Source organism: Nomascus leucogenys, chromosome 22a (assembly GCF_006542625.1).
Source record: "Nomascus leucogenys isolate Asia chromosome 22a, Asia_NLE_v1, whole genome shotgun sequence".
NCBI lineage: Eukaryota > Metazoa > Chordata > Mammalia > Primates > Hylobatidae > Nomascus > Nomascus leucogenys.
This window is the reverse complement of record NC_044402.1, coordinates 31016216-31034725: the sequence shown is the minus strand read 5'-3', so window position 1 is coordinate 31034725 and position 18510 is coordinate 31016216. Positions and strand designations below refer to the sequence as shown.

Genomic DNA, 18510 nt, shown 5'->3' with positions numbered 1-18510 from the left:
AGCAGTGGCTGCATTCCCCCACCAGAGGCTGCAGCCCTGTCCACTGCCCTCTCCTGTAGCCTGAGCTACCCTGGGTTCTTATGACTGCTGGTCCCTTGCCCCTTTAGGCCTGGAGGGTAAGGGCTTGCCTACCTAGCTACCCTGGGATACTCCACTATTCTTCATTGTTTTCTCTCTACCCTGCCGGTGCTTCTGTAAATACATACATCGAGTGTGCCATCCCTTTCCTGCTGGAACTCTGACCTAGACAAGAAAAAGTATTTGCTATCGAGTACTGAGCACTTACCTATGCGACCCGGCACTTTGCACTTTATCCACATTCCTTTGTGTTATTCTGACCACAGCTCTGCGCAGCCAGTATTGGTATCATCAGCCTTTCACACTGAGACTCGGGGAGGTGGAAGAACACACTGGATAGCATGACTGGGGAGTAACCAAATCAAGTGGAACTGGGATCTGTCTGACTCGTGGCCCATGCTCTTAGCCACTGTGCTGAGCTGTCCCCAGTATTAAATTAGGTGGTGCCCGTAAACTGTCGGCTTCTTCAATAAGGCTCCATCAATGGTGGGTTAGAGCAACAACCACACATACAATAGAAAACACCCACAGCCCTAAATGTTACTTTAGCATAACCCCAACCCAACCCTGACCACAATCCTAAGATTAAAACCTCACCCTAATGCTGCACTGCTAAAGTTATTCCTCTAATCTTACCCTAACCACTACCATATTGTTAAATAGAATGTCATCCTAACCACAACCTTAGTGCTAGTCAATCTTAACCCAAACTTCTACCACAGTAACCATAATTCTAAGCACACCACTAAGGCCATGATGAGCTCTGGGGAACCTCTGTGCCCCTGTGCTCCTGGGTGCTGGTCCCTGTGCTATGCCATTTATACTCCACTATTTGGACACAACACAATTGACCAAAAGACATTTGTACAACATCCATGTCCTGCATGTCACTGAGCTGGTGACTCTAAAGTAGGGACAGCAAGGAGGAAAATAATAGGGTCAGAATCTAGCACAACGCCTGAAACATAGCAGGGTGCAATAAATCCTAATGATGATGATGATGATGACGAACTGGAAGAGGTAGCTTTCCCCATCACCGAACTGCAGGCTCTGGGAGGACAGAAGGTGAATAGCTTGTATCTCAGAGATTTGTTAAGGGCTGGACCTGGGGCGGGGCTGGGAGGAGTTCTCTCCTGAAAGCAAACCCAGGATGCGGTCCATATATTCCTCAGCTCTGGGAGAATACTAAAAAACGGAGTCAGCAGGTTGTCATCAGAGAGTTTGAGATCTTCTTGGGCCAGAAGTGCACCTTCAGGCTCAAATGGGAGAAGGGGGAAGGTAGGAGGAAGTGTGTAGAAAGCAGACAGCATTTCCCTTGAATCTGCCCAGTGCCCCGTGTGGGGAGAAGGAGGGGCCTCCTCCCCTGAGCACTCAGAGGCCTGAGCTCGGCAACCTCACCAACCCAGAGATGTCTGCTCTGCGCCCAGCATGAGAAAAGGAAGAGGTTGCCGGCTTTACCACGCAGAAGAAGGAAGGCACACCGGCCCCCACCTTCCTCACAACCTCTCCTGGGACTTCTAGGCTCTGGATCAAAGCATAGCTAGACCGTGTGCCCTGGGCTACATCTGCCCAGAGCCGGAGTCTTTTTATCATCCCACACCTGTACCCTGTAAGGCCAGCCATGGCCTGCTCAGGGCCTGACCTCCACGGGTCTCAGGTATTTGTGTGGGTTGGAGAGATGCATGTTAACACTACAAAGCCCCAGAGATCCATCCCTCTTTCAGGGGAACCTCGAAGGGACCTCAACAGCCAAACCCAGCTGGAAAGGACTGCCTTGAAGCAATACGCTTTGTAAGGGAAATAGGAGACATCTCTCTCCTTCCCAGAAAGAAGCCAGGTCTAGTATCACCACATACAGCTGCACAGGCTGTGTACTGCACAACTCTTGGGTTACCTGTCACAGAGACACTGTAATGTGAAGGACAACCCCTGGTGTTGTGTCCAACAGCTGAAAGGTCCAATGCAGAACAGCAGGCGTCCCTCCTCTGCCTGGCTGGAACACAGTGCTTCAGACCCATCTGGCCACTCCAAGTAGTCTCTGCTGGGCAGGGATGCACTGGGGCTGGCAGAGGTTGAGTGCCAAGGGACCCTCCACAAACCTTAGTGTGGCCCATCCACATTTCTAGAACCTACCCTCTACAACAGCAGGGAGACGGGGAGTGGGTGGTGAAGGAAGTTCTTGGCTGAGACAAAGGTCTCTTCCTGTTCTCCTCAAAAAGCACGAGCAGGGCTTCTGCACCCTCAGACTTGGGAAAATAAAATCTCTTCCATTGGATCTGGCTGGAGGCCTACAGTGAGCATTCCCTTCTTCCTAACCCCTCTGAGCCCTCCCTCTTCCAAACCCACAGCCCCAGGGAAGGGGAATCATGGGGACTCTTCTAAGGCCCAAGAGATGGAAGAAACCAGGAGGAGACTCCTTTACAGCTGCCACAACCCCCTGTCCAGACTCTGAGCACTCCTGAGGGTCTGTCAAGCCCACTCTCCCTGCCCTCAGGGGACAGGCATTGCCCTCAGTTTGCCTGGCTTCAGACTCCCAGGGCCAAGGGGCACAGGGTGAGGAAGCACCGTCTGTTGGGAGGGCTGGGAGAGCCCCTCCATGTCAGTGACATGCTAGCGGATGGCCTGAGCATCAGCTCAGAAGGAAATGGCCCTGAGACCGTCTCTCTGCTCTAGTAAGCAACAGAAGATGCATTAGGACGGGGTGTCCATTCAGTGGATATTTAGTTAGTGAGAGCCTGCTATATGCTGGGCACCATTCTAGGAGCTTGGGATATGTCAGTGAACAAAACAAAGATCCCTGCTCTTGAGGAACATAATAACTGGGAAAAATGGATTATATACAAATGTAATAAATAAGTGAATTATATGCTATGTTAGAAAGTGGAAAATAGAAAGTACTGTGGAAATAAAAAGTGAGCCAGAGGAAAGGACTCTCAAGTTGAGGTTTGAAAATATTAAATATTGGAAAAATGGGAGACATCTCCCTCTTGGGAAGAAGCCAGGTCTGGGGTCACCACATACAGCTGCATAGGCTGTACACTGTACAACTCTTGGGGTACCTGTCACAGAGAGTATGATATGATGGAAGGATGTCCCCTGTTCTTGTGTTAAGATGGACACAACAGGGGATGTCCTTCCCTAAGCTTAAAACTAAAAGATTTCCTCTAAATTATTTCCTCAAGGGCCTCATTAAGGAGCTTCTTCCTAAAAGTGGCTTCTATACATATACCAGGCATGAGCAAATACCCAAGCCCAGTGTCAGGACAGCTAAAGAGTAATAACAAGCATTTGCAAGGCATGTTAAAACTCACAAAGCAATCTTTCACACATGTCTTAGTTAATTCTCACAACATCCCAGTGAGGGGAGAATTAACCCTCTCATTTTACAGAAAGGGACATTAATGCTTAGTGATGTTAAGTGGCTTGCCCAAGGTCACAAGGCCAATTAGTAACTAAGAGACCAAAATTGGGTTTACTGATTCTGAGTCTATTCAAAATAGTTTTCAAGGTCCTAAGTGTTGGGGGAATTCCAGAAAAAACCAAGGAGCAATTTTGGGAATCAGAGTTATACAAACAGTCAGGAAAAAGAAAGAAAAAAGGGCTAAAAAAAGAAAAGAAAGAGAGAGAAGGGTTCAACCCTCGGAGGCCACCACAAATTTGTAGGTTTGAGTTAACCCCGCAGAGAAACAGCACTCAGTGGCCATGAGGAAATGGGTGACACAGCACAGAAGATGCAGTCTGCTTAACCCTCTGCAGGCTTGCCAAGGTGTCAGGGACAGCGAAGGTCTGCCCTGGTGAGAGGCTCACATGTTCTTGTCACAACCTTGGAAACAGGCAAAGGGGAGAATGAGCACATTTCACCATTAGGAAGGAAAATGGCCAGGCTGGCCGGAATCCTAGACCATTAGCTCTTTTTTTTTTTTTTTTTTTCTTGAAACAGAGTCTCACTCTGTTGCCCAGGCTGGAGTACAGTGGCGCAATCTCAGCTCACTGCAACCTCAACTTCCCAGGTTCAAGCCATTCTCCCACCTCAGCCTCCCAAGTAGCTGGAATTACAGATGCCCAACACCATGCCCAACTAATTTTTGTATCTTTAGTAGAAACGGGGTTTCCATATTTATCAGGCTGGTCTTGCACTCCTGACCTCCAGTGATCCGCCTGCCTCAGCCTCCCAAAGTGCTGGGATTACAGGCATGAGCCACCGCGCCCAGCTGACCATTAGCTCTTGAGCTTGGAGGAGATCCACGCTAGCCCTCTGATTTACTAATGTAGGAACAAGCCCAGGAAGGGCAGAAGATTTTCCCAAGGTCTCCGAGCACACATCGGTCTCCTGGCACATCACACTGAATCAGAGAACAATCTTGGGTCCAAGGGACTTGAATGAGAAGGAAGACAAAGAGGGGGCCACGTAGCTCAAAGGAACAAGCAGAAGGCCCACAGCAGCACACAGAAGCCCAGAGGGGAGGGTGGCAGCGGTGGGAGGGGCTGGAGCAGGAGCCAGGCTCAGAAGGCCGGGGCAGGCCTTCAGGCAGGCCCACAACCTAGTGGCCAACCTGCATCCTGCCTCAGTTTCCCCAGCTATAAGCCCAGACAGTGGGGTGCAGAAAAACTCATCCTGGCAAATGAGGTGTTCCACACTGATTTGTTGTAAGCACATGAAGCAGGCAGGTAGGCCAAGAGATTTCAGGTTTATTGGACCGACTGTGTGGCAGACACCCCGTGAATCATGCTACATTATTTCAGTAAATTCTCCCAACCATCCTAGGAGATGGACATTCATTTTCCCATATCAAGGTCAAAGAAATTGAGTTTCAGGGAGGTAAAGGGGCGTGCAAAGTTTGTGAGGGCATCAGGATTTACATTCTGCCTAACACCAAATTTAACCCCCCTGCCCCCGGGCTCCCCTGACACACACACTGGGCCACAAGGCACCCTGCTCATATCCCCTCCTCCAGCCACCAGACTCTAATCCTCAGGGCGCCCAGCACTGCCCCAGTCAGGAAGCAGTCTGCACTCCCCCATAACAGTGCTACATGGCCTCCTTCCTGCCAGCCAAGCCTGAACCCACCTCTAGGTTCATGATATCATCAGGCGACCCATCCACAGCAGCCCTGCAGGGAGCCTTGTCCTGTGTCCTCCCCGACCCCCACCCCTTTGCTGCTGGCACTGGGGGAAGGGGACACAATTTACAAGCTGCCACACTGAGGTTCCCATGCTGGGTGCCTGTTCCCAGCCACCCTGTTCCTGGCACCTAGGTTTTTTGTTTGTTTTTGAGACAGAGTTTCGCTCTTGTTGCCCAGGCTGGAGTGCAATGTCGTGATCTTGGCTCACTGCAACCTCTGCCTCCCGGGTTCAAGCGATTCGCCTGCCTCAGCCTCCCAAGTAGCTGGGATTACAGGCGCCTGCCACCATGCCTGGTTAATTTTTTGTATTTTTAGTAGAGACGGGGTTTCGCCATGTTGGCCAGGCTGGTCTCGAACTCCTGACCTCAGGAGATCCACCCACCTCTGCCTCCCAAAGTGCTGGGATTACAGGCATGAGCCACTGCACCCAGCCCCAGCACCTAGTTTCTGATTCTGCCTCATCACTGGGAAAACCCCTTGCCATTTTGTCAACCAGGGGGTGCTGCCTTCCCTGCACCTTTGCCCCTAGGAAGGGCTGCCTGGGTCTCCCCGGCAGTGGCTCTGGGGCAGCAATCTTTTGATAGTTCCCTCCGTTCCCTCGGACTTAGAGAGACCACCCACTTGGGAGCAGAGTCCCTGTGCTCCCAACAGGAAAGTTAGTCAAGGTCTTGGGTGGAGGCGGGCAGCACTGCCACGGGAAACCCGTGGGCTCACTCTCAGCAGCAGTAGGTTAAAGGTCATGCCAATCACTCTCAGCATCAGTAGGTTAAAGGTCATGCCAAAAAGTGCCAACAGGGCCCCTGTGGAGCTGTGGAGGCTGAGGCAAGGCAAGGTTCTGCTCTGAGGTAGGGAGCCTCTGCCCAGGTGACCACCCACATGCAGGCACATGTTGCCACACGCGCCCAGCAGTCCTGGCACTCACCACCTGAGGTTGGACCTCCAACAAGAGCTGCCCTGGTGCCCTGGCCCTTCCCTGTCTCCCCACAGACAAAATCTCAGAGAGATTAGTGTAGGCAGAGGACAGGTGCTGGAAACACCAGGCTGGGAAGGGGTTGAGACAGGCTACCTCCCCTCTCTGAGCCTCTCCTCACCAACAGAACGGCAACACTGGCCACCTGTTGTAGGGAGCTGTGAGATGTAAGACAAAATGGGTGTAGACAGCCAATTGTAGACGTAAAGCAGAATGGGTGTAGACAGCTAATTGACTCAACCCTACTCTGGGCATGTATTTACTCAACGCTACAATGGGCTGAGTCATGCTTGAGGTGCTGGAGAGATATCATCCAAGAAAAGAGAGAAAAACCCCTGTCCTTCCACATCTGACACTTTCTTGGGGTAAGAAGAAGAATAATTCAAATAAACGGCAAAATACCTAAGATGTTAGTGTTGCAGAGAAAAATGCCAGGTGGGAGGTGGGGAGGGTGTAGAGGGCGTGGTTTTAGATGTGGTGGACAGAGAGGGCCCCACTACAAAGGAAAGGGGAGAAGAAGCCATGGGAGTGTGAGGGGAAGAGTGTTTTGATGCGGGTTGAATTGTGTCCCCATGAAGATGTGAGTCCTAACCCTGGACCTATGAATATGACCTCATTTGGAAATAGAGTCTTTGTAGATGTAGTTAGGTTTAGATGAGGTCACACTGGATTAGGGAGGACCTGAAATCCAATGACTGAACCCTTATAAGAAGAAGACAACACAGAGACACACAGACACACACAAGGAAGAAGGCCATTTGATGACTGAGGTGGGGTCAAGGTCATGCAGCTACAAGCCAAGGAACAAGGATTGCCAACGGATATGCTAGTAGAGAGGCATAGAACCTTCTCCCTCAGAGTCTCAGAGGGAACCAATCCTGCCACCTTGATTTTTAGACTTCCAGCTCCTGAGCTCTAAGAGCATAAATTTCTGCTGTTTTAAGCCACTCAGTCTGTTATGAAAGCCTTAGAAAACTAACACAGGGGCCAGGTGCAATGGCTCACGCCTGTAATCCCAGCACTTAGGCCAAGGCGGGAGGATCGCTTGAATCCAGGAGTTGGAGACCAGCCTGGGCAACATGGTGAAACCACATCTATAAAAAAAATACAAAAATTAGCTGGGTATGGTGGTGCACACCTGTAGTCTCAGCTAGTTGGGAGGCTGAGATGGGAGGATTGCTTGAGCCCAGGAGGTCAAGGCTGCAGTGAGCTGTGACACTACACTCCAGCCTGGGTGACAGAGTGAGACCCTGTCTCAAAAAAAAAAGTAATAATAATTCCAGGGCTCCAGAGAGGGGGATAGCAAGTGCCAAGGCCCTGAGGTGGGAGCATCTCCAGCATGTTTGAGGAAGATACAGTCAGCTGGTGGAGCAGAAGCAGGATGAACACGGGCTATGAGTGGTAAGGGTGGACACTGGGGATGTCAGAAAGGCTTTGGGGCCAGATCATGTAGGGCCACCCTTGTGGCAAGCCCTTGATAAGAGGGAGCTCTTCCACTTTCGACAAGGGTCCCCGTTGGAATGTGCTGTAGTGAGTGGGTGTGGTTGGCCCCCATGATCTCCGTCCCTGGGGTTACGCCTTTGAATATGTTATATTAAATGGCAAAAGGAAATTAGGATTACCGATGGAGTTAAGGTTGCTAATCAGTTGACCTTAAAATAGAGATGGTCCTGGATTATCTTGGTGGGCCCAGGGTCATGACATGGGCCCCTAAAAGTAGAAGAGGGAAGCAAGGGAGTGAATCAGGGAGAGAGACAGCCAAAGAGGCAGGCAGAGGGGAGATCCAAACACGGAGTCCACCTGCTGCTGCTGGCTTTGAAGATGGAGGAAGGTGGCCTCAAGCCAAGGAATGAGGGCAGCTCCTGATATGGCCCTTAAGTGGCAGCCAGCAAGGAAATGGGGCCTCAGTCTTACAACTGCAAGGGAATGAATTCTGCAGATAACTTGAATGAGCAAGGAAACTGAGCCCCCCTAGAGCCCCAGGAGCCTGCTGACACCTTGATTTCAGCCTGGTGAGACCCGTTTCAGATGTGTGACCTATGCAACCGTACAGAAATAAATGTGTGTTGTTTTAACCTGCTAATTTTGTGATCGTGTGGCATGGCAGCCGTAGAAAAAGAATACAGTGGATAAAGAGGTGGGGTGTGCAGAGAGGAGGAGATCCAGAGGAGAGGGAGTGACCAGGCAGGAGCAGGCTGCTGGAAGCCACCACCACGGGGTCACAGCTCCCCAGACACACCCCAGCCACCCCACTCAGGGTTCAGCACTACCTTCAGGCCCCTTGTTGCCCATGTTGTGACTAAGCCTGCTTAGGGTTTTGTTTTTTTGAGACGGAGTTTCACTCTTATCACCCCGGCTGGAGCACAATGGTGCGATCTCAGCTCACTGCAACCTCCATCTCCTGGGTTCAAGTGATTCTCCTCAAGCCTGTGTAGGATGTTTCCAGGGCTCAGCCTCTAGGTCCTCAGGTCTGGACAAGGAGCAAACCCAGCGGAGGCCCCTCCCATTCTTGACACCTCCCCTTAACCTCCTCTTCCCTAGGGCTGGTGACAATGGTCCTGGTGGAATAACTGTATCCCAAGCCAGCCAAAGCCACTACTGGACCTGCTGACTCCTGAGGCTGAGTCTGGGCTCTGATTTCTTCCCAGAACAGATCTACACCTGTTCTGTGTACATGCACACACACACACACTCCAGTTTCCTCTTTCTGCTCATTGCCACCTCCTCCCATCCACCCAAGTCCTCACAGCAAAGAGATCCTCCCCATTGACAGCTATCGTGTATTGAACACTAACTCATATCAGGCACCACACTAAGTGTTCTACTCACATGGTCTCATTTAATCTTTCCTGTCATCCTATCAGGTGGACACTATTGGCTCAGAGAGGTTAGGATGAGTGCCTGTTGACACACAGCTGGTGAGTGCTAAATCCAGAATTAGAATGCACCAAAGCCCGGGCTGTAACCCTCACTACTCAAAATATGGTCCCTGGCCCAGTAGCATCAGCATCCCGTGAGACCACTTTAGAGCTGCTCATCCCAGACCTGCCGAATCAGAACCTGCATGTTGACAAGTTCCCAGGTGACTCACCTACTGGTTTCAGTTTGAGAAGTGCTGTTCTAAACCAATGCTTTCCAAAGCCTGCTGGTTGCAGGTTCCTGTAACCAGCCCTCTCCCCATCTCTCCAGGCCCTTCCCGGCTGCCTGGCTTTTGATCTCCAGGTGAGGCAGGCACTCTGCCCAGCCTTGGGGAAGAAGCCAGGACATGAGGCTCAAGGGAGTCTCCAGGCCCCTCCAGCCAGCCCAGACAACAGCTGGACAGCATCAGTCCACGTCTGGCCCTCTGTAGGGCACCCTGCCTGCTGCCTGAGACACTCCTGGCCTCTCCCTCTGGTCTTCCTCCGGGACACAAGTCTCTCGGTTTCTGCCTGCTCTCCTGAAGAGGGCCTCTGGCCATCACCAATCCCTGCAGTGTTCCCCTCACCAGATATTTCCCTCCGCAACTCCTAGAATGCCCCCTGTGTCATGTCACCACCTCTATCTGGACACACAGAGCCTGTCCAAGTTGCTATCAGGAGAGAGGCCAGCGACTGCTTGAGAAACCTGGCCAAGGTCACAGGAAATGTCTGACACCACCAGGCAAGCAGGATTTGGCCTCCTAAAGCAAAACACAGCTGGGCCAGCAGCTGGGCCAACAGTAGGGCACTCCCAGATTTCATGGCATTGAGGCCCCAGGGCACAGAGAGACTAGGCTGGCCTGGAGGCTGCAGCTCATTAAGAACATCACAGTAGTACCTGGCCAGGGAGCCTATGGAAGTCAAAGAGGACAGCCCTGCTGTGGGCCAGAGACCGCACCCAGGACCTCGGCCCTCCACTGCCTACCACACACAGGAAACCTTCACCGGGGGATGGAAGGCTCACACTGCCCATCCTCCTGGCCTCTCAGCCTCCCCTCTCCCCATCACCTAGCCTCATTTATTTATCCATTTAACTTACACCGATTGAGCACAGAAGTGTGCCAGGCATGGTGTTAGGTACCAGGGACACACTGGTGAATGAGCAGGACACAGTCCCTGTGAGCCCCGGGTAACTCTCGGGTAGCTCCCGGTCCAGTGAGCAAATGGACAGACCATCTGAAGGCAGGGTGAAAAGTGCTGCACTAGGGAAAGATGGAGCACCCACCGTGGGAACCGGCAGGGGCTTCACCTCCTCCTGCCCTCTGAGCAACACATGGGGTGGTGCCCTTGGCTGCAGGTACAGGCTGAGGGTTCAGTGCCAAGAGGGCCCTTTTGTTAGGCTAACTGTAGTTTGGACCCAGTGTCACAGCAAATATGGACTGAGCATTTTTGATGGGCCAGGCACTATGCAGGGGGGCTGTAGAGAATCCAGAGCACAGGCCACTGGGTCTACAAGCGGCTGGGGGTGCAGGGCACAGATGCACAGGATGCATGCCAGAGAGTAAGTGCTGCAGGGGCCAGAGAGCCTAGTGAATGTGATTCACCTTGAAGAATGGGGAGGAGTCAGATGGGTGGGAAGATGCAGCAGGGGACTTCAAACAGCCCCGACTCAAGACTCAAGACTGTGAGAGGCAGAGTGACTTGCCTAGCAACCCCCACTCCTAGCACACACCCACATGGGATCAGTGCATCATAAATAAATGAATCCCACAAGCCAAAAGAGATGGGGGAAGCTCCGCTGGAAGGACTCTTTGCCCACCCCGGCCCTGGCTGGCCCTTGAGCTGGCACCTCTAGTATTCCTCCATGTGCCTTACACCAGGCTTACCACCTAGGACCCTCAGCTGGGACTGATCAGAACAAGGCACCGGCACTGCCCACCTGCTCACTGCCAATCCTAGGCCCTCACTGTTATCCACATGGGACCCCTTAGCTCTGCTCCTTGTTTCTGCCGCGGCACCCCTGGGCCTTGGCTGCAGGGTTTAGCTCTTTTGCTCTTGACCTTGGAGTTCCCTAGGCCCTTGACCTGAGTCCATCCTTTCTTTCTTCCTGCTCCTAGCTGCCCTTGGAAAACATCTGCTTTGGTGCCCAGGGCCCCGGAACCCAGCTCACCAAGATCCTGGTCTGCCTGACCTCACTCACTCTCAGAGTTCCTGGGCACCCTCAACCTCCTTTCTTTGCTCTCCCTCCAAATCAGCCAGTCTTTCCTGACCTTTCCTGCTGGAACCTAACCTCAAGGTCAGCCTGCTCTCTCTGGTTCTCCTGGGCTCTGAAATAGCAAATCCTCTTTCCCTTTAGTTCAGCAAGGCAAGGTTACAACATTTCAGAAAGAACTTCTTAAGTAGGAAGTGAATGGAAAAACTAACCTGAAAAACGAAAAGGAAAACACAGTCCCCTCGAAATGGACTCATTTATAAAGTTCAGATTTCCTGTCCTGAACTAGAAAAAGTCTAGCCAGATTGGCTGGCAAGCAGGCCAGGGAATCCTGCCCATGAACACTCCCCTTGTTCACTTTTCTTTTTACTCCCTTCTCCCACATGCTCCTTCTTCTCCCCTCTAAGGAGAGAGGCTGAAGCTGGGTGCTGAGGAAACTGAAGGGTCTCCTTCTGGCAGAGGAGTCCTTCCTACATCACAGGGGCCACAGGCAGAGGAGGAGGAGGTCAGGATAGGGTGTGGGAGAATATGTATAAAGAGCTTCCATATGTGCCAGGCACTGTTCTAAGCACTTTCTTTATATTGACTAATTTAATCTTTATGACAATTCATAACACAGGTATTATCATTGTCCCACCTTACTGATGCAGAATCCAAGGCACAGAGAGGTAAGTGACTCGCCTGGGGTGGCCCACCTGGGAAATGGCAAAGCCAGGCTGTGAACCGAGAGGCCATGGTCCCAGGTACACGCCCTCCTCAGCTTTCTTTCAGGCACTCAAGGGCAAATACTTCGCTTCCCTCCTCCTCTTTCCACCCCAGCCTGGCAAAACCCATGCCAGCCCCAACACCTACTCTACTGCTCATATCTCTGGCCATGCCAGGGAAAGCCGAGGAGGGTGGGGAGGAGGGAAGGGAGGACTCTGTGGCCTTCTCCACCAGCCTTCACCAAACGGTCCGAAGGAAGAAGCCCCTCCAGAAAGAGACTGAGCCCCAGACCCCGAGCCCCATGGAGAAGGGGACTTACTCGGCTGGTGGCGACTGCGGTGCCGGCGGCAACTGTGGTGCGGGCGGCGACTGTGGTGCTGGCAGCTGTGCTCTGGCCAAGGTGCCCTCTCCAGCCGCACTGCTCCTGCGCAGGTTGGGTGAACGCTCGGCCCAGCGTCGAGGTGCCAGCCTGGAGTTCTGGGGGTCAAATTCCTCGTCGGGAATGACCTCCTCACAGCGGGCTCCACGGAAACCAGAGCGGCAGACGCAGAGCTGAGGGCGGCTGCAGGAGCCCCGGTTCTGGCACGGCGGCTGGCAAACGGCTGAGGACACAGGGAGAGAGGTGACAGCAGTGGCCATAGGGTGCTGAGACCACAGCTGCCCACACCCTCCCGTCAGAAGGACCCTCCTGAGTGCTGCCAACCCTGTCGCTCAAGCAGGAAGCCACTCCCCTGGCCTCAGCGGGCTCCCTGACCCATGTCTCTCCCACCTCCATCCACAGACCCCCAGGACATGTTCACCTCTGATCTTTGGACAACCAAAAACTATACGGCCAGTTGCAGAGTGGCTCACACCACCGCGTCCCGCAGAACACCCTGAAGAGGAAGTGCACTACCTGACACTGTGTCTATACTGAAATGTTCACTTCCATCAGATTGGAAGCCCCCTGAGGACAGACAGTGGCTCCGGAACTTAGAATAGGGACTGCCACAGAGTAGATTCTCAGTAAACATGGAGCGAATGAATGAATGAATGAGTCTCTTTTGTGGGAAAGGGCCCAACACTGGCCTGAAATTCAAGCGGTTTCAGTTGCTGGGGTTTTCCTGTCACTTGTGAGCTATATGGTCTTGACTTTACTGAGCCTCTATTTGCACCTAAATCATGGGAGGGGTGAACTAAGGAGGTTGGAGGACTCTAAGGGTCCTTCAAAGGCATCTTCAGCTTGACGGTCTCTCCTCTCCTTCCCATTGTTCTTCATCTCCCGCCCTCCTTAGCAAGGCAGAACTCCCGACTGCGGCCAGAGAAAGCACAGTGGCCAGAAAACAGCTGCCGGTGCCACAGCCGCTGCCGGCCAGGTAAGTGCCCCACTCTGTGGGGCGTCTGTTCAGGGCTCGGGCTCTCTCTGGATTCTGCCTCCTGGGCTGTGGGTCTAGCCGGAGGCAAGGTGGAGCTGAAACCAGGCCCTCCTCCTGGTTAGCCCTATGCAGCATTAGCCACCATCTCCCCAGGCTGACTCCTCTCTTCACTGTCCTTCATCCCCTTGCAAAGTCCAGAGCCACATCCCATGATTAATGGCCAAGGGAACATTCCACGCAGAGGCACACACTGGGATACAGAGTCCTGCCCCTCCCCCACCAGGACCTCCACTGGGGAACACGTGTGAGCCCCGGAAGCATGGTCTGGCTCACACTGCACCCTCGAAACCCAATGCCTCATCTATCTGTCGCTCATTCATTCAACAAATAGCTGTTGAGCCCTAGTGAATGCCAGGCACTGCTGGGACAAAGTCCTTGTCCGTCTGCGGCTTGCGGTCGAGTAAAGGACACCAACAGGAAGCAAGAAAACAATAGCATGATGTGGCCTCAGGCAGTTTCAAGGGCTGTGAAGACAACCCAGGTGATGCAGGGGTCCAGGCCCAACCAGGAGACTCAGATAGGGCGGCCAGGGCACCTCTCTGAAGAGACAGATGGGAGCATGCAAAGGAAATGAACCCCCAAAGACCCGGGCAGTCTCCCAAGCAGAGGGTGAGGCGAAGACCAGGCTCTGGAGGCTGGAAGGAACGTGGCGTACTTGAGGAGCCGCCAGAGACCCAGGGAGGCCAGGGTCTGGTGGCGGAGGGGGTGTAGGCAAGGTCAGTGAGGAAGAGGAGGCAGATACACAGACCCTGTCATCTCAGGGATCCTAAGTGCACCTGTGAAACTACCAGGCACAGCTACCCAGACCAGGTGCCTGGGTTTTGTGAGCTGAACTCTCCTTTCTGAGAAGAGTACCAGAATCCAAACCAGGGACTGGCCGGGATAAACACCTCCAAAATTCCACCTGGCCCATGTCACAGAGACCTTCAATGGCTCCCTGATGTCTTCAGGATTCAAGTCCATAGACAAGCACTGAAGACCCTCCTGGTCTCATCCCCTCTAACATTCCTCTAAGCCAACATGCTCCAGCCGAGCTGGCCTGCTGGCTGTGGCCCCAGGTAGCCTCTGCTGCATCTTCTCTCTGTCTTTGCATGTGCTATGTCCTCTCTTCTTTCCCACTTGCTCTCCATTTACCTGGCTCCTACTGTTCCCTCAAGACGCACTTCCCCATGCTGGACACCCACCTCTCAGCAGCTGCTCCCTCCTTTAATTAACAAGAAAAACACTTGTCGTGTTTGCCATTCACTGGGCATGCCCTGCATACTGCCATTAGTTTTTGTTGTTGTTTTTGTTTTTTGGGGTTTTTTTTTGAGATGGAGTTTCACTCTTGTTGTCCAGGCTGGATGCAATGGCACGATCTCAGCTCACCACAACCTCTGCCTCCCGGGTCCAAGTGACTCTCCTGCCTCAGCCTCCCGAGTAGCTGGGATTACTGGCGCCCGCCACCATGCCCTGCTGATTTTGTTTTTAGTAGAGACGAGGTTTCTCCATGTTGGTCAGGCTGGTCTGAAACTCCCGACCTCAGGTGATCCACCCGCCTCGGCCTCCCAAATTGCTGGGATTACAGGCGTGAGCCACTGCGCAAGGCTGCTGCTATTAGTTTTTTTTTATGCATGTGTCTCAATTTCCTGACTCACATAGTCAGTCCCTTAAAGTGTAGTGACTGTCTCTTACACCTCTTTGTATCTTTAGCTCCTAACATATGCCTAACAATAACACGATTATTATTATTTTTATTATGGCAGCTACTATCTGATGAGCGTGACAATAGGCCTTGGCACCATGCTCTGCATACACGCCCTCACTGAGGCCTCTCAACGATTCTATGCAGCAGGTGTGACTATGATTCCCATTTTACAGATAATCCTGCTGAAGCTCAGAGAGGTTAAGAGACTTGCCTGAGGTCACCCAGCTAGTTAATGGTGGAGCCAGGATTCAAATCCAGTTCTGTGTGACTGAGAAGCCCAGGCTCTTTCCATCCCCACTGACTCCCAGAAGGGTGGGCATGGTTCTTCCTCTTCCTCTCTACTATCTCTGAGCCTTGGCCCAGAGCTGATAAGGAAACAAAGTGGATCTGTTGGCTTCAAGTCAGCCACCAAATGCACCCTTGGGAACTCTGCCCTGAGAAACTGCACATCCCAATTGGCCTTGACAGTGGAGACCCCAGGACCACACACCCTTCCAAAGTCCACACAGAATTTTTAAATAATGATGGAGGATGTATGTCAGCTCATGGGCTTATCCAATGAGCATTCGTAGAGCACTCACGAGGTGTGAAGCTTGTGATAGTGTCTCCAGCACACTGTCTGACACGGAAAGTAGAACACACAGGTTATATGACAAGTGCTATGTCAGCTGGACCCTCTAACCCAGGCTGAGGCAGGGACTAGGGAAAGTCAGGGAAGACTTCTTGGAGGAGGTGATGCGGACCAGAGACACAAAGGATGAATAAATTGGACATTGTGCACCAAAGGCACTCAAGACCAGTCTATCAGCAGAGAGTGTGGGAAATAACAGGTTTTAATAGCATTCCAACCACAAGTTGGGCTCTGAGGCCAGAGCATTTTTCTTCGTGCCCAGGCACCTCTTCCTGGCAGGCTCCAGGCCTCTAGGTAAAACCATGTCAGAGAATTGTAATCCAGAGCACTTCCCCAAACACAAACTGCCACCACGGCAGGATTTTGGCCTGGCCACTCCTCCATCTGCCCAAGCATACTTAGTCCCCACCTGACCACCTGCCAGGCCCCTGTCACCACCACCACTGGAAACATGGTCAGCTGGGGCCAGCCCAGCAGCCACGCCAGTGCTAGTGAACATGGAGGAAGCAGATGTGCCCAGGGCAGGTCTCAGCCTTGGGGTTTTTTTAGGGAGGCAATAGAATGGGAAGGCCTGAGTGATTTCCCACATGGACCCACACCTCTCTGCCACAGAGACCCAAAGCCTGGCGTGGGTGAGAGGAAGGTCATGCAGCTTCCACCTCTGAGTGTGTGGTCCTTGCCCCGAGGATGGCCTTTGGAAAACAGTCTAGCTTCCATCCTTCCCCTCCTGAGCCCTAAGAACAGCCCATCCTTCACATCAACAATAAGATCCTTCATACAAATGGCCAACAAATATATGAAAAAATGTTCAACATCACTCATCATCAGGGAAATGCAAATTAAAACCACAATGAGATACCACCTTATCCCAGCCAGAATGGCCATTACTAAAAAGTCACAAAACAATTGATGTTGGCACAGACATGGTGAAAAGGGAACACTTATACACTGCTGGTGGGAATGTAAATTAGTACCACCCCTATGGAAAACAGTATGGAGATTTCTCAAAGAACCAAAAGTAGGTCAACCATTCAATCCAGCAATCCCACTACTGAGTAAAGGCAAAGAAGTCATTCTATCAAAAAGACACCTGCACATATATGTTTATCGCAGCACAATTCACGATTGCAAAGATATGGAACCAACTTAAGTGCCCATCAACCAATGAGTGGATAAAGAAAATGTGGTGAAACCCCATCTCTACTAAAAATACAAAAAATTAATCAGGTGTGGCGGCAGGTGCCCGTAATCCCAGCTACTCGGGAGGCTGAGGCAGGAGAATCACTTGAACCTAGGAGTGAGCCGAGATGGTGCTGCTGCACTCCAGCCTGGGTGACAGAGTGAGACTCCGCCTCAAAAAAAGAAAAAGAAAAGAAAAAGAAAATGTGATATATATACACCATGGAATATTACTCAGTCATAGAAAAGAATGAAATAATATCCTTTTGCAGCAACTTGGATGGAGCTGGAGGCCATTATTCTAAGTGAAGTAGCTCAGGAATGGAAAACCAAATACATGTCATCACTTACAAGCGGGAGCTAAGCTATGGGTATGAAAAGGCATACAGAGTGATACAATGGACTTTAGAGACTCAGAAGGGAAAGAGTGGGGAGGGTTGTGGAATAAAAAACTACATATTGGGTAAAATGTACACTACTCCGGTGATGGGTGCACTAAAATTTTAGACTTCACCACTAAACAATTTATCCATGTAACCAAAAACCATTTGTACTCCAAAAGCTATTGAAATTAAATACATATATAAAATAAGATCTTTCACTGTCTAGAAATCCAAGACCCCAAACCCTGTGAGCCAAGCCCCTATGGCTCACCACGACTCACTTAGCTCTGGTTCTGCCTCGCTTGCTAATACATTCCGAAAACATTTAGTGAGCACCTTATCTTGATCAGACTGGGTGCCGAGCGCAGAAAGGTGAACAAGACTGGGCCCTGCAGAGGGGGAAGCCCTGGCCAGTGGGGGTTCCCACATTCCTAGAAACCATTTTTCAAGCAAGGAATTAGGTCGTCAGTGAGGGTTAGGGCTGGCAAACTTAGGTTGGTACAATGAACAAACAGCTCATGGGAAATGAGTGGTTAGGGGCAACTGTGGAAATGGCATTTAGTATATAATAGCCTAGTAAATCAAGTTCTAAAAGGCTTCCAAACCAGCCAGACGTGTTGGTGGGAAAAATCTCCTCAGGCAGGTAACCCTTCTGAATTAACCATGTAGGATGCTGTGCAGAGGCCCGATCTGCTGAGGCAGAGCCTCCAACAAGTTTCAGGTTTTTGGAGGTTTAGAACCAGCTCTCGCCGGCTTCACTCACATCCTCTCTTGTTTTCACAAGTCTCAGCAAGATGCCTGGAACTACCTGGCTTCCTCACGGAAATCAAGCATTGTGTTTGAGCTGAGTGTTTGCATTACGGGACTGGAGTATGTAGACTCCTCTCCTCTCTCTCCACTCCCCCAAAAGTCACCCCTAAATGGTCCATGATGGTGGCTTCCAGTGCCTGTCTATGAATGGGACTGTTCTGACAGTTTCTACTGGTCTGCCATAAAGTCAGGAAAAGAAACACTTTCCTGGGTTGTTTCTTTTTCATAGGCTATATTTTTCCCATCTAAAGAGTGTCTTTTGAGATGATGTCTTTTCTACATTTTTGGAGTTAAAATGTTCTTTTTAATTAAAGGTGATGACAAGTGGTAATTAGTTTTGTTTTTTGTTTTTTCCTGATGGCTTCACTTGGAGAAATGAAAAGCTGGCCACCGTATGCTGGTACTTAAGATATTTTTGGA

At 51.4% G+C, this 18510-nt stretch overlaps 1 protein-coding gene across 2 annotated transcripts in view; it reads right to left on the bottom strand.

Annotated features, from left to right (window-relative positions):
• The window catches only part of LTBP2 (latent transforming growth factor beta binding protein 2), a 113057-nt gene that overhangs the window by 74714 nt on the left and 19833 nt on the right, over window positions 1-18510 (bottom strand). The window contains exon 3 of one of the 2 annotated variants that reach the window (XM_030803412.1): window positions 12305-12587. In XM_030803412.1, coding sequence (XP_030659272.1) covers window positions 12305-12587 — 283 coding nt within the window. The remainder of the gene's footprint in view (window positions 1-12304; window positions 12588-18510) is intronic. The other variant, XM_030803413.1, reaches the window with a different exon arrangement.